The sequence below is a fragment of the Sturnira hondurensis genome, unplaced genomic scaffold, assembly GCF_014824575.4.
Source record: "Sturnira hondurensis isolate 20B ecotype Veracruz unplaced genomic scaffold, ASM1482457v3 Scaffold0000648, whole genome shotgun sequence".
NCBI classification, from domain to species: Eukaryota; Metazoa; Chordata; class Mammalia; order Chiroptera; family Phyllostomidae; genus Sturnira; species Sturnira hondurensis.
This window is the reverse complement of record NW_028073279.1, coordinates 11,264,362-11,278,588: the sequence shown is the minus strand read 5'-3', so window position 1 is coordinate 11,278,588 and position 14,227 is coordinate 11,264,362. Positions and strand designations below refer to the sequence as shown.

The 14,227-nt window shown below is 34.8% G+C and overlaps 1 protein-coding gene across 6 annotated transcripts in view; it reads right to left on the bottom strand.

The window, feature by feature from the left end:
* The window catches only part of DOCK7 (dedicator of cytokinesis 7), a 217,597-nt gene that overhangs the window by 136,472 nt on the left and 66,898 nt on the right, over positions 1-14,227 (bottom strand). For all 6 annotated transcript variants that reach the window (XM_037043560.1, XM_037043513.1, XM_037043528.1 and 3 more), the window contains exons 13-14: positions 13,222-13,315; positions 12,231-12,393 (exon numbers count right to left, since the gene is read on the bottom strand). In XM_037043560.1, coding sequence (XP_036899455.1) covers positions 12,231-12,393; positions 13,222-13,315 — 257 coding nt within the window. The remainder of the gene's footprint in view (positions 1-12,230; positions 12,394-13,221; positions 13,316-14,227) is intronic.

Below are 14,227 nucleotides of genomic sequence, written 5' to 3'. Positions count from 1 at the left end.
TTCACTGTTTAAATAGCCTGAAATATGTGTGTGTTTCTAAATTCAATAAAAACTCAGTCCTCTAAATTATAGAAACTTAAATTCTTGTATTTTTAAAATTTATATTCTATAGAAGTATGACTTATTTTTAATTTAAATAACTTAAATTCTAAATTCTCAAGAATTATTAGATATAAACATTCTGACAACAGTATTACTTGTCAGTATTAATTTTTAAATAAGTTTTTAAAGAAATTACCAAAGAGAAATTGAAATTTAAATTAAAAAAATGGAATTAAATCCAGTTTTTAAAGGATACAGTGCTGAAGTTATATGCTGACTCACTCACTTTAGTTAATAAATGTTCAGCATTATTTACTTTAAATTATCCAGTATGCAAGTATATGTGATATATAAAAACTACCTGACATACGTATGATCTACGTGGATCCTAAGTAAATATTTTGTTCCAAAAAAAGCACAAAAGAATATAGGAAAGAATAAGTTTTAGTTTTTAGAACCTCACCCAAACCAGCAAAATTGACTTTTTAGAGACAGAATACCAAAATAGCTTTCTTTAAAAAATAATTTGAAAATTTCAAGTTCAAAATAATGCATTATTTAACATACCAATTACTTCTATTTGTTTTTCAACTCTTTACAATTCTCAAATAATATGTTCATTTTGTTCCTTTTGGGAGTTCTGTTCGTTTTTTTCTCCCTTAAATATAAAGCTCAAATTGAGAGATCATTCTGGTAGAGAAAAGAGCGAGAATCTTTTTGTTTATTGTTCACAAAATCATGTCCTTCTGTCCTCAGTAGTTTGCCAAAAGTATTTTAATTTCACCATTGACTCACAATTATCAAATGTAAAGCTCTTTTCTCAGTACACATACCCTACTACCTACTAATAAAAACATTCTTTTCTACCTACTAATAACAACATTCTTTTCTCAAATTTGACCTTCATTTTGTTTCCAAATATTACAACACTCTCTGAGGATTATCCATAACTTAAATCCATCTTTATAGTCCTAGTCCTTCTTAGTATTTAGTATTATGGGCCAATGTACAGTATTCAATCATCTCTTCTACTCTGACCTTCAGAAACTCAATCTACACTCACAGACTCATTTATTTTCCATGAACATAGTTCCTAAATCTGCATATTATTTCCAGATCTCCCTCCAATTCTTGTTCTTACAGTGCCTATCTGCCATTTCTCCTTTTAATATCCTAGTCTCCTCAAATCCAACATATCAAATAACAAATTCATCAATACCTTACTGCTGCTGCTGGTCCTTTCTCCCTTATTACCTTATCCCACTCTCCTTCCTACTTCCTTATATCCATTAATGGCACTATCACCATCCTTCCCAGTCACAGAAGCTTAAAACCCAAGAAACGTCTCTGGCTTTTCACTTAACTTCATAAACTACCTCTCTTATATCACAAGCCACTAAGTCCATTAAAATTTTCTTTTGAAAAAGTCTCTTGATCTGATATGCTTTCTTCCCATTTCTACTACCAAAAACCTACCAAGACCTGCCTTTAACCTGAGTCTTAAAATTATCTATATAGTCTTCTGCCTGGGCTCCTACTTTTATGTCTATTTCCCCTCAATCTTGCTGAAACAAATTTGTAACAACTGTATACTACTTCAACATGTATCACTCAAACTTGTCTGTTAAAAGAGTATAACCACCAAGGAAAATGAAAACATATTGTTACAGATTCTGCAGCTATAAGGTAAAATGGCTTGATTTAAGCATCTTGATTTTAGAATCTCACTAGGATTTTATCTTAAGTTTTAGAATCTTATCTTAGAAATGCATGTGTTTTCCACTCCACAAATATATCTTCATATAAAAAATTATTTCCTGCCCTGGCTGGTGTAGCTCAGTGGATTGAGCGCGGGCCTGTGAAGCAAAGGATCACGGTTCGGTTCCCAGTCAGGGCGCATGTCTGGGTTGCAGGCCAGGTCCCCAGTAGGGAACACGAGAGAGGCAACCACACAGTGATATTTCTCTCCCATTCTTTCTCCTTCCCTTCCCCTCTCTCTAAAAATAAATAAATAAAACATTTTAAAAAATTATTTCCTCTCCAAATCTTCTAAAAAGCAATGTTCCTGGAAGATATACAATGTCTATCCTGTGGACTTGCATATCCTATGTATCTGTGCCTTCAAAAGAACATGTATCCCAATTAAAAGAGCATAAGCCTACAGAATGAAATCCAAGTATCTTCCAGGTACTCAAGGGTTTTTCTAATCTGACCCTTAATTTCTTTTTAACTATTTTTGGCCCAACACAGTCCCTCAGGTCTCATCAAAATTATCCACTTTTAACCATCCCCTATGTACTTTACCAGTGCCATTCTGTTTGTCTAGAATGCCAACCCAGATCCTTCTGCTTGACTAGGTCCTATTAATACTTCAAGGTACAAATAATCTCACTTTTCCCATAAATATCTAGTAAATAAATGAAGGCTCCTTCCTCTGAAACCTTGAAGCATTACTGTTTGTACTCCTCAGCTGACACTTGGCAAGTGAAGAAAAGACAGAAAAGGAAATCTGGCAAAATAATAAAAAATTTGAGGAAAAGGTAATGAAAATTCCAAGAGCAAAAATGGTCAATCTACTTGATTTTAATGAATTATAGTAGTTACTCCCTTTTGTCTGTGGTCTTGCTTTCCACGATTTCAGTTATCCATGCTCAACTGTAGTCCAAAATATTAAATGAAAAACTTCAAAGGTAAACAATTCTCAAATTTTAAATTGTGTGCCATCCTGAGTAGCATGATGTACCACATCGCCCCACCTCAACCTTCCTGAGATATGAATATCCCTTTGTCCAGCATCAACAAGCTGTATATGCTACACACCCATGAGTCACTGAGAAGCAGTCTAAGAGATCAAATTTATTGTATGTAGCAGGTAGCAGTGGTACCACTTATTTTGCACAATAATGTTTTCAAAGCACAAGAGTAGTAATGTAGGCAATTAGGATATGCCAAAGCCTTAAACTGTTTCCTTTTAGTGAAAGGTGGAAGCTCTAGATATGGAATGAAAAACATCATAGTCTGAGGTTGCCAAACTAAAAACAAATGTTCTATCTGAAATTGTGAAGAAAAAAGACATTTGTGTTAGTTTTCCTCTCACACCTCAAAATGCCCAAGTTACAGCCCCAGTGTACTATAAGTGCTGAGCTAAAACAGAAAGGGCATTACATTTGTTACTGGAAGACATGGCATCGTGGTGGCCCGATGAGCCTCCTTCCGATGTCCTGCCAGAAGGTCGGCAGCAGCCTAACACTATGCCACCATGCCTGCATCACTCACCTCACTTCATCTGATCACGTAGGCAGTGCACCATCTCACACCATCACAGGAGAGGGGTGAGAGTACAGTAAGGTATTTGGACACAGAGAGGGATACCACATTCATAAAACTTTTATGATAGTATATTGTGTTAATTGCTCTAGTATTGGCTATTGTTGCTAATCTCTTGCTCTACCTCATTTCTAAATTAAACTTTATAATTGGTATGTATATATAGGAAAAAACAGTATAATATAGCGGGTCCTCAAATAACATTGTTTCATTATAATGTTGATGACATGCTATAGAAATTTAACTCTTGTTTTTATCAATTAGGCTATGATAAAATTGGTTTGCTATATGTCATTTCACTTAGTCACAGAACCTGTCAACAACATTAAGTGAGAACTTACCATGTAGGGTTTGTCACTACCAGGGGTTTCAGGCAACCCCTCAGGGTATTGGAACAAATCTCCTGCAAATACAGGGAGACTACTGTATTGCAAATTTTCTACACCAAAATTTATTCTGAACCAGTGTGAATTTTACTGAGAGCAAGTATACACATTTCCTCTCTCAGGGTTACCTATTTTAGTACAATCTATTTACCTACTGTCTCTCATCCTAAAATCAACACATTTTCATGCCTATATCTTTCCTTTCTAATAGTGTTACTCATGGATATCAATTAATTCATTCATTAATCAAAAACGTATTCATTAATCTGTATTTATTACCTGCTATTTGCCTCCTTTATGAAACCTGATCCAAATATGTATTGTTATATATTCCACTTTTTGCTATAGAATAATCAAATTTCCTCATTTTTCTTCCCCATCACTAACAACAATTAGCAGTTTTCAAAATTCAAAAGTGAGCCAACAGTTAGTTAGCCTTTTTATCAAATTGCAAAGTGTTCTCATGGAAAATTAACTAGGTCAAAATTACTCATTTGTTATGAAATATGCAGTTCAAGGTCCTGAAAGTATGATTAACAGTCTTCCAAAGTAAGCCTTTACAATGAGGTTACAATGATCTTTTTTAAAATAAAAAAATCAAGAATAAAAATTACTTTTATAAATTCCTATGTTTAACTCCAGGAGCAATCATAACATCTAACACAGGAGGGTCAAACTCATTTTCACCTGGGCCACATCAGCCCCGAGGTTACTTTCAAAGGGCCAAATGTAATTTTAAGACTGTATAAATGTAACCACTCCTTAACTAGGGGCAAGGAGCTTGGCACTGCTGGGTAGAAACAAGGTGCTGGACTGGATAAAATGAGGTGGAGGGCCGGATTTGGCCCATGGGTATTGTGTTTGCCACCTGTGATATAACAAAATGATTAGGTATATTTGAAAAAGCAATAAGCTACAACCTTAAAGATGTATGACTATAACCATTTATCATCAAATAAACAACTAAGCCACGGTTTCCACATTCTATATTATATGGGAATAAAATAACCTTGCCAAATCTACTTGATGAGGTTGAGTAAGATACTGTATTTGAATGCTTTTATGAACTATAAAGTTCTAAACAAACCTATATACTTGTAAAAATGAATTTCTTCAACTCTCTTTAAAAATACAATCTGTACCAAAATGCTCCCCAACTAAAAATATACTAATTCTCAAGGTAGGAGAACAAAACTGCTCTCCTCACATTGTTACTATTGCTGGAACTTTACTCCTTCCCTCGGAGTCTGAGATAACACTCCACCACATTCAAACGCAAGCCCTTAATTAAAAACACTTGGGTGGCTATGGTAAACTGTTAGAAACAGCTCTCAACCCAAGAATAAACTAGTTAAAATAAACTAGGATTAATTCAATGTAATAAAAACTGGAGTTGTATATCTAGCAAAACTAAAACAGCAGAGTATGTGCAAATAGTTCTAGACATCTACGAAAACTAAAAATAAATAGAAAGACTAATACTTTTTAAAGCAAGGGACCATAAACTTGAATGGAAAAGAATACATGCACTCCTATGGTCAATGCAGCATTATTTACAATAGTCAAAATCTGGAAGCAGCACAAGTATCCATCAGTAGGTAAGTGGGTGAAAAAGCTGTGGTACGTTTACACAATGGAATACTACTTGGCAATAAAAAGAAGGAAATCTTCGCTTTGGGACAGCATGGGCGCACCTGGAGACCACCATGCTAAGTGAAACAAGCCAGTCAGAAAAAGGCAAGTCCCATATGACTTCACTCGTATGTGGAATCCAAGGAACAAAATAAACAAACAAAATAGAACAAACTCATAGAAGCAGAGAAGAGACTGACAGCTGTTAGATGAGAGTGGGTTTGGGGGACTGGGTGAAAAAGAGGGATGAAGGGATGAAGGGATGAAGGGATGAAGGGAGAGAAAACCTCATAGACACAGACAACAGTATGGTGATTACCAGCAGAAAAAGGGAGCAGGGCAAGTTGAAGAGAGTAAAAAAAGAAGAAATTGTGACAGAAGAGACTTGACTTGGAGTGATGAATACATAATACAATATACAGATAATGTATTATGGAACTGTAGAGCTGAAGCCTATATAATTTAATCAACCAAAGTCATGCCACTAAAATAAATTTTTCAAAAAGAAAAAGTTTTCAAAAATGTATGTTAGAGAAGAAAAATATGTAAAACTGGGCATTTTGTGGGGATAGCAGAACAATATTTATATTAACACAATATCAAATTATAACTATTCCTGAAAATTCCTACTAAATAAACATAAACTTCTAATAATACATTTGGTTTATAACTGAAAAAATATTTCTTAATTTTCACTGAAATTTGTACTTCTTTATATTTTGAATGTAGGAAGCTACCCATACCGGTATTAGCAATACATGAAACTTTGTCATTAATAGAAATGCATATTTTTATATCACAACTACTGCATATATCTCAAAACACCATTCATGCTTATCACTACTTAAAATATACAGTAGTTTTTCAACCTGCAGTTAGCTCTTTTTATTTAATTCATTAATAAAGAAACATATATCACGCCCTGGCTGCTGTAGCTCAGTGGATTGAACACAGGCCTGTGAAGCAAAGGGTTACCAGTTCAATTCCCAGTCAGAAAACATGCCTGGGTTGCAGGCCAGGTCCTCAGTAGGGGACACATGCGAAGCAACCACACATTGATGTTTCCTCCCACTCTTTCTCCTCCCCATCCCCTCTCTCTAAAAATAAATAAATAAAATATTTTACAAAGAAAAAAGGGAACATATATCATAACTTTAATATTTTCGTAACTATTATTCATAATATTGGTTTCCTTTCTTATCCTACATATATTATTTTTTAATTTAAAAATACTACTCCAGCCCTCGCTGGTGTAGCTCAGTGGACTGAGTGCTGGCCTGTGAACCAAAGGGGTGCCGTTTTGATTCCCAATCTAGGCACATGCCTGGGTTGTATGCCAGATCCCCAGTTGGGGGCCCGTGAGAGACAACCACACATTGCTGTTTTTCTCCCTCTCTTTCTCCCTCCCTCCCCCTCTTCTCTAGAATAATATATATACATATACATACATACATACATACATACATATAATAAATATACATATTATATATATAGTAAAATAAAAACACTATTCCAAAAATATGAATCACAGAATTCACAAGATTGCCAAAAGGTACAGGCACACAAAAATTAAAAACCCCAACTCTTAAGGTGGACCTACCATCATATACTAACCTAGTTTGGAAAGGATGAATTACATGGCTCTCATGTCATAATAAAAATAGTACACATCTACTTTGACAGGCCAAACTGTTCCTAGAAACTAAATTTTAAGGAAAAAAACTGAATCAGATTATAAGCTTTTTAAACTACTTGAAAGAAAACTGATTCAGGGTAAAATTATAAAGCAATCACAAAACATTTCAAATGTTACTGTGACTAATTTTTTGAAAGTCCTTATCTGTTAGAAACACATACTAAAGAATTAATGAAATATAATGAAGACTATGCTTTGTGTTAACGTACTACGGATAAAAATGGGACAGGTAATAGGTAAAACAAGAATGAAAATGGAGGTTAACTGTACAATTCTATTTACTTTTGTGTATGTCTGTGTATGTTTGTGTGTAATTTTCCACTATAAAAAATTTCAAACTATACTACTCAGATGAATTCACAGATAGTAAATTTACTACAGATTATTAAGCTAACAAAGGTTCAGAATGAAATGAAGTGCATCATTTCATTTTGTTTATCCCTCTGATTGATACCAGTTCTGAACCACAGAATTCATTCTTATACTCCTAACGCCAGATTTACTAGAAACGTACAGTACTTCTAAGAAGTAGAAGAAAAACAAAGACACAAAAGTTCAGTCAGTGTTTACAACTAAGGCTATTGTTGGGAAAGTCAAACTTTAACAATCTTGCCAAGAATACCAGGTGCTCTTTGAGACATATCACTTAAAAACTGGATGTTAGTAATAACACATAAGCGTTTGCTCAATTAGATGTATCTTGGTCCTGACAACTCAAATGCAACAGTGGTGGTCAAGTACAAATTTGGAACATGAGTAACATTACATACAACCTATTACCAAACTTCAGATGATTTCAGATATTCAATGAAAAACATATTCCACTAGCAAGAAAGAGCTCTATTTAATTATCTTTTACTTTTTAAATATATTTTACTGATTATGATATTACAGTTGTCCCATTTCCCCCCTTGATTCACTTCCAACCTGCACACCCTCTCCCGCCCACATTCCCCCCTTTCGTTCATGTCCATGTGTCCCATGTTTTTTAGCTTTTACATTTCCCATACTATTCTTGCCCTCCCCCTGTCTATGTTCTACCTACTATCTATGCTACTTATTCTTTGTACCTTTTCCTTCTCTCTCCTCCTCCCACTTCCCTGTTGCTATCCCACGATGTGATGTCCAATTCTGTAGTTCTGTTCCTCTTCTAGTTGTTTCCTTAGATTGTTTGTGCTTTTGTTTTAGGTGTGGTTGTTAATAACTACGTGTTTGCTGTCTTTTTACTGTTCATATTTTTCATCTTCTTCTTAGATAAGCCCCTTTAACATTTCATATAATAAGGGCTTGGTGATGATGAACTCCTTGAACTTGACCTTATCTGAGAAGCACTTTATCTGTCCTTCCATTTTAAATAAAAGCTTTGCCGGATAGAGCAATCTTGGATGTAGGTCCTTACCTTCCATGACTTGGAATACTTCTTTCCAGCCCCTTCTTGCCTATAAGGTCTCTTTTGAGAAATCAGCTGACAGTCTGATGGGAACTCCTTTGTGGGCGACTGTCCCCTCATGTCTTGGTGTTTCTAGGATTCTCTCTTTCATTTTAATCTTGGGTAATGTAATTTTGAGGTGCCTTGGTGTGTTCCTCCTTGGGTCCACCTTCTTTGAGACTCTCTGAGCTTCCTGGACTTTTCCTGGAAGTCTGTATTTCCTTTGCCAGATTGGGGAAGTTCTCCTTTATTATTTGCTCAAATAGCTTTTCCACTTGTTGCTCTTCCTCTTCCCCTTCTGGTACCCCTATAATTTGGACGTTGGAACGTTTAAAGGTATCCTGGAGGTTCCTAAGCCTCTCCTCATTTTTTTTGAATTCTTGTTTCTTCATTCTTTTCTGTTTGATTGTTTCTTTCTTCCTTCTGGTCCACTCCATTGATTTGAGTCCCAGTTTCCTTCCCATCACTATTGTTTCCCTGTGCATTTTGCTTCATTTCACTTAGCGTAGCCTTCCTTTTTTTCATCTAATTTGCGACAAAAATCAACCAGTTCTGTGAGCATCCTGATCACCAGTGCTTTGAACTGTATATCCGATAGGCTGGCTATCTCTTGGTCACTTAGTTGTATTATTTCTGGAGCTTTGATCTGTTCTTCCATTTCAGCCATTTTTTTGTCATGTCGCACCTGTTATGCATGAGGAGTGGAGCCTCAGGTGTTCACCAGGGTGGGGCAACCCAGTGACTGGATTGTGATGCTATATGTGGGGATGGGGTCCGAGAGGGAACAATGGTACTTGCTTAGTTCTCTGTTGGACCTCAGTCCCTTCTGCTGCTCCCCCCAAGCAAACTGGGCCTTTCTGGTGCTGATTCCCATGTGGGTGGGCTTGTGTACCTTCTAGGACCCTGTGGGTCTCTCCAACAAACTCTCCTGTGAGGCTGGGAGTCTCTCCCTGTGCCTCAAGCCCCACAGTTGTCTTCAATTGATGTTTTGAGGCTTTATTTCCTGAAGCTGGAACCCTGGGTTGCATGGTCTGTCTCGCTCCCCAGTTACCTGTGCGCAAATGTGGGACCGCCACCAGTCAGCCAGCCACCTTTCACGCAGTGCTCCGCTTCACAATCGCAACCTTGCTGGGTCTGCCTGTTGCTACCTGGTGCCCAGGGTCTGCCAGCCATCACCTACATGCCCGGGGTGCCTTGCACACCCACTGTCACCACTTCCTGTGCTGAGACCCCTCTCCGCTAGATTCCGCCCGCCTACCAGTCTGGATGAATGTGTCTATTTCAGTTCCTTGGTTGTCCGACTTCCATACAATTAAATTTTCTGTCAGTTCTGGTTATTATTTTGCTTCTAAATATTTGTTGTCCTTATTTTGGTCTTGTGAGGAAGCACAGTGTGTCTACCTATGCCTCCATGTTGGCTGGAAGTCCTAATTATCTTAAGTAACAATTACTCTAGTAATTTTTTCATGTATACTGTGATAGCATAAGTATTTCCTCAACAAAGCAAGCATTTGATGTAAATAATCTCCACTTGTTTGGCACAATAAAAAATATGCCATTTATTTTCTAATTGCTAGAAACTGGCATATATATCTGTATATCCTCATTTACCCTTATAGAGGATTTGAAAAAATTAAGTACCTCCTGGGTTATCCATATACAAGAATAAACTTCAAAACCACATATGGGGAAAAAAGAGGTAGTTTATTTAAATACAAAAAGCTCTAATTTTTGGTATAGCTTAACACAAAAATTTTTTAAAATCTCCGAGGAACCTTAATCATCTTCAAAAATGTATTTTTAAATGTAAAAAATAAAAATAAGAAATTAAACTAAAATAAATATTTTACACATTTACTAATACAGATCAGAAGCAAAAGGTATTAAGCAACAGGAAATCTGTCACTTGCAGAGTACACTTCTTTCTCCTTATGGTTTCTCACCTCAGTCAAATGTTTGCTTTAGTCCTGTCCACTCATTCTCCCTCTAGTCAGACAATAATTTTAAAATCTTTTTTACCCTACTAGACCGTTTAAAATACACTCATGTTTTGTACTAAAAATTAAATACCATGTGCAAATATTTTCTTAAAACTCGTATTAAAGATGCTTAAATTTCTGGTCTTTTCAGAAATTCAAATTGGAGCCCTCTGGATGTCAGCTTTGTCATCTACAAAACAGGAATGACTGTACTAGTCCTGTGCAGACTGCTATGCAGGATTAATGAGAAAATGGCTGTATATACACTTTGAAAGGTTCTAGTATCAACTGTACTTTTTTTTAACATTACTCACTCAGAAAATGTGCACATATAGATTTGTATAATAACACTAATGTGTAGTACCAGAAATTATGGCTTACCATAAAACATTCCTCAGAAGATAAAAGAATTCTAACTGAACTAGAAGAGTATTCTTGTGATCCATTATAACAATTCAATCAGCAAATATTTATGAAACTTTATGTAAATGTTTACGACATCTCTATTAGTTCATATCTGTTGAGGTTGCCATATACCCTCATTTCTATCTATACTAGATTGTCTAGATATGCTAAAAGATTTTTTTAAACAAACTAAAAATTCCTAAAAATATTAGCTGTCCATGAGACTAAATATTTCTAATTAAATAGAATAAGCAATCTATGTGACTTAGTATTCAGGTCTCATGGGCATCAAAGGGCTAAGTAATAATATAATGCAGGGTACTACTACTGACTTTGATAATCTTCCTTTTTAAATAATTCTTATCCAATTACATCCAAAGAGCCCAGTACTGTCATGCATGCAAACCAATCTCTCTCAAGATGTGTAATGCTTTGGTGAATGTAATCTATTAAAGCCAATGATACTAACAATGTCTAAGTTCTATGAGAGTTTAATATATCAGGGCCTTTGTAAAAAGTTTTGCATTTATTATGTATTTAATCCTCACAAATAGTACAGGTACTTTTATTATCCCCATGTTAAAAGAAGAAAAACTACTCAATCCTCAGTTTTAAATAATTCCGAAAAATAAAATATGGTTAACAAATATCGGTTACAGGAACCCATCTACCAGTTTTTCATAAGATTTGCATTTGGTTGTACCATTTCAAATAACACAAAAACTATTATTTCTTTATAACCTAGATATTTTTTGAAGCCTAGTAGTCAACTTCATAATCATTGCATCTTTTTTTCTAAATCCTCACCAGAAGATATATCCATTGATTTTAGAGAGAGGAAGGGAGGGAGTGAGGGACAGAGGGCGGGAGAGAAGTGGATGGACAGAGAGAAAGGAAAAGGAAGAAAGAGAGAAAAACATCAATGTGAAAGAGAAACAGATCAGTTTTCTTCATTATGCGCCCCAACCTGGGACTGAACCTACAACCTAGGTATGTGCCCAGGCCAGGAATCAATTCCTCAGTTTATTCACTTCTACAATGGAGGTAAAACCTACCTCAGATTATGAGAAGTAAACAGTATAATGCATATAAGATAATTAACATTATACCTACTACATAGTAAAAGCTTAATACATTACAGCTATTAATCACATCATATAGTAAGAAACGAAATATATAACAAAGCTATAAAAGACTTTTGAAGAGTTTCATTTTAGTTCTACTTTAATATTAGAGTATACAGTATCTAAGTATAGAGTATACTCTATAGAGTATACTCTATCTAGAGTATAGAGTATACTTTTTCAAAATTCTCCCAAATTACATTGTGCTACCTGTAAGTAGTGTTTGGGACATAGACATCCCTGGCAGGAAACTCCAAAATCTCTCTGGTAGGTCGAACTCTACTGTCAGGGTAAAGTTTCACTTGAAGAAGCTCTGGGGTCAGGCAATAATGCGGATTTTCCGGTGCTGGAGAAATGTCTATCTTTAGCTGAGCTGCATATAAAAACATAAAAACAATGTAAACATAATAAATAAAAACTTCATGTTAGAAATGTTTTGAGAAGAATATAGATCCTATTTTTGCAAGTCTGGAAGAAATCAAAATTACTATCATCTCAGAACTCAAAATTACTTCATTTTAGAAAGTCTCAAAGGTTTCAATTACTGAAAAGACATAAGTACATATAATATATTGAATGAATCAGGAGGAAAAAGCAAAATAAAAAAAAAACAGAAATCAAGCACAGGAACAAGCCATTTCAAAGGTTAAATATTTTATTTAAACTTGATAAGCTTAAAAATGGTTTTACCCTGGTCATCATATGAATCAGTTTCTAAATTTTACCATTTCGTGTACTATTTGTTTAAGCCATATTATTCATCGTTCTCATTTTAGTACCCAAATTATCAAAGGTTCTGAATCCTGCATCCAAACTGTTAGAGCACATGAGAGCAGAATGAGATGAAGACTGACAAGCCCTGAGCACAGAAAGACACACGAGCCAGATAAGTGAAAGAAGAAATACATAATTACAAACAACATAATATTTTTGTGGTGATAACAGTTATAATCATTTCTACTCAAAATTTTAAAATACCGCCCTGGCTGGTGTAGCTCAGTGGATTGAGCGCAGGCTGAGAACCAAGGGGTCACCGGTTCGATTCCCAGTCAGGGCACATGCCTGGGTTGCGGGCCAGGTACCCATTGGGGGCCATGTGAGAGGCAACCATACATTAATGTTTCTCTACCTCTCTTTCTCCCTCCCTCCCTTCTCTCTAAAAGTAAACAAATAAAATCTTTAAGAAATTTTTTTTAAATACCTGTAATTGGTCTTAGTCTCCGTAAAACAGAAGATGGCCTTCTCATATCAGCAAGAAATTTGTACAGATCTTCATCACTTAAGCGGTCTCCTTCCTGATTTTAAAAACGAAGAAAAATTATTTGATAAAATAAATATAGTAGATTAAAAATATTGCCTGTTAATAATCCTGTCCTTCTTCCTTCAATTTAGTAAGTATAAAAGTAAAGTTAATATAATGATTAAAAGCTCATATGCTGACTTATTTCCCTTCCTACGCTTTCAATTTTATTATGTATGATGATACAACTGTTTTTAAATTTTATATATTTATTTATAGCTCATTATGTCTATAAGATATTACAGGACACTAAAATATTGAAAATCGATACAAATTAAAGGTACATGAGAAAAGATTAAAAAATAAGAATATAGACATAAAACAGACATCACAATTTTATAAATTTATTACACTTGAGTTTATATTTGTCTTTTCAACTTTACATCACCAAATTTCTCACATACAAAATATAGAGCATTGAAGAAATTTGAAAAAGGAAAGAAATGACAATAAAAACTACTCTTAAAGAAAAGTACAACTATCCTGATACTAAGATCAGGAAGGAAACTCTGAAGAGACCTCGGTCGTGGGAAAACAGAGAAACAAAACCAAACCATATTTAATTAACACAAAATTTTCATTTTTATGTAATTTTTTGCAATTAGGTAAGGATTGATTTTTTTTTATTCAAGAGTTAGTGTTTAGATTTTATTAATCCAAACCTCCTGCATTTCATATCTTAGTGTTTTTAATACATAGTTCATATATTGTCTTTTTTTCTTATTTACTAATAAATATATTTAAGGCTACTTTATTACTGTGAGTTCATCCTGAGAAATATCCCATTTGCTCACTATTTTATTTTGAACAGGGTACAGAATTAATCATCTTTTATCCTATAAAGTGATTTTTAATTTCTAACATGTTAGAGATTTTTGTTAATACTTTTATACATAGTTTTTAGTTT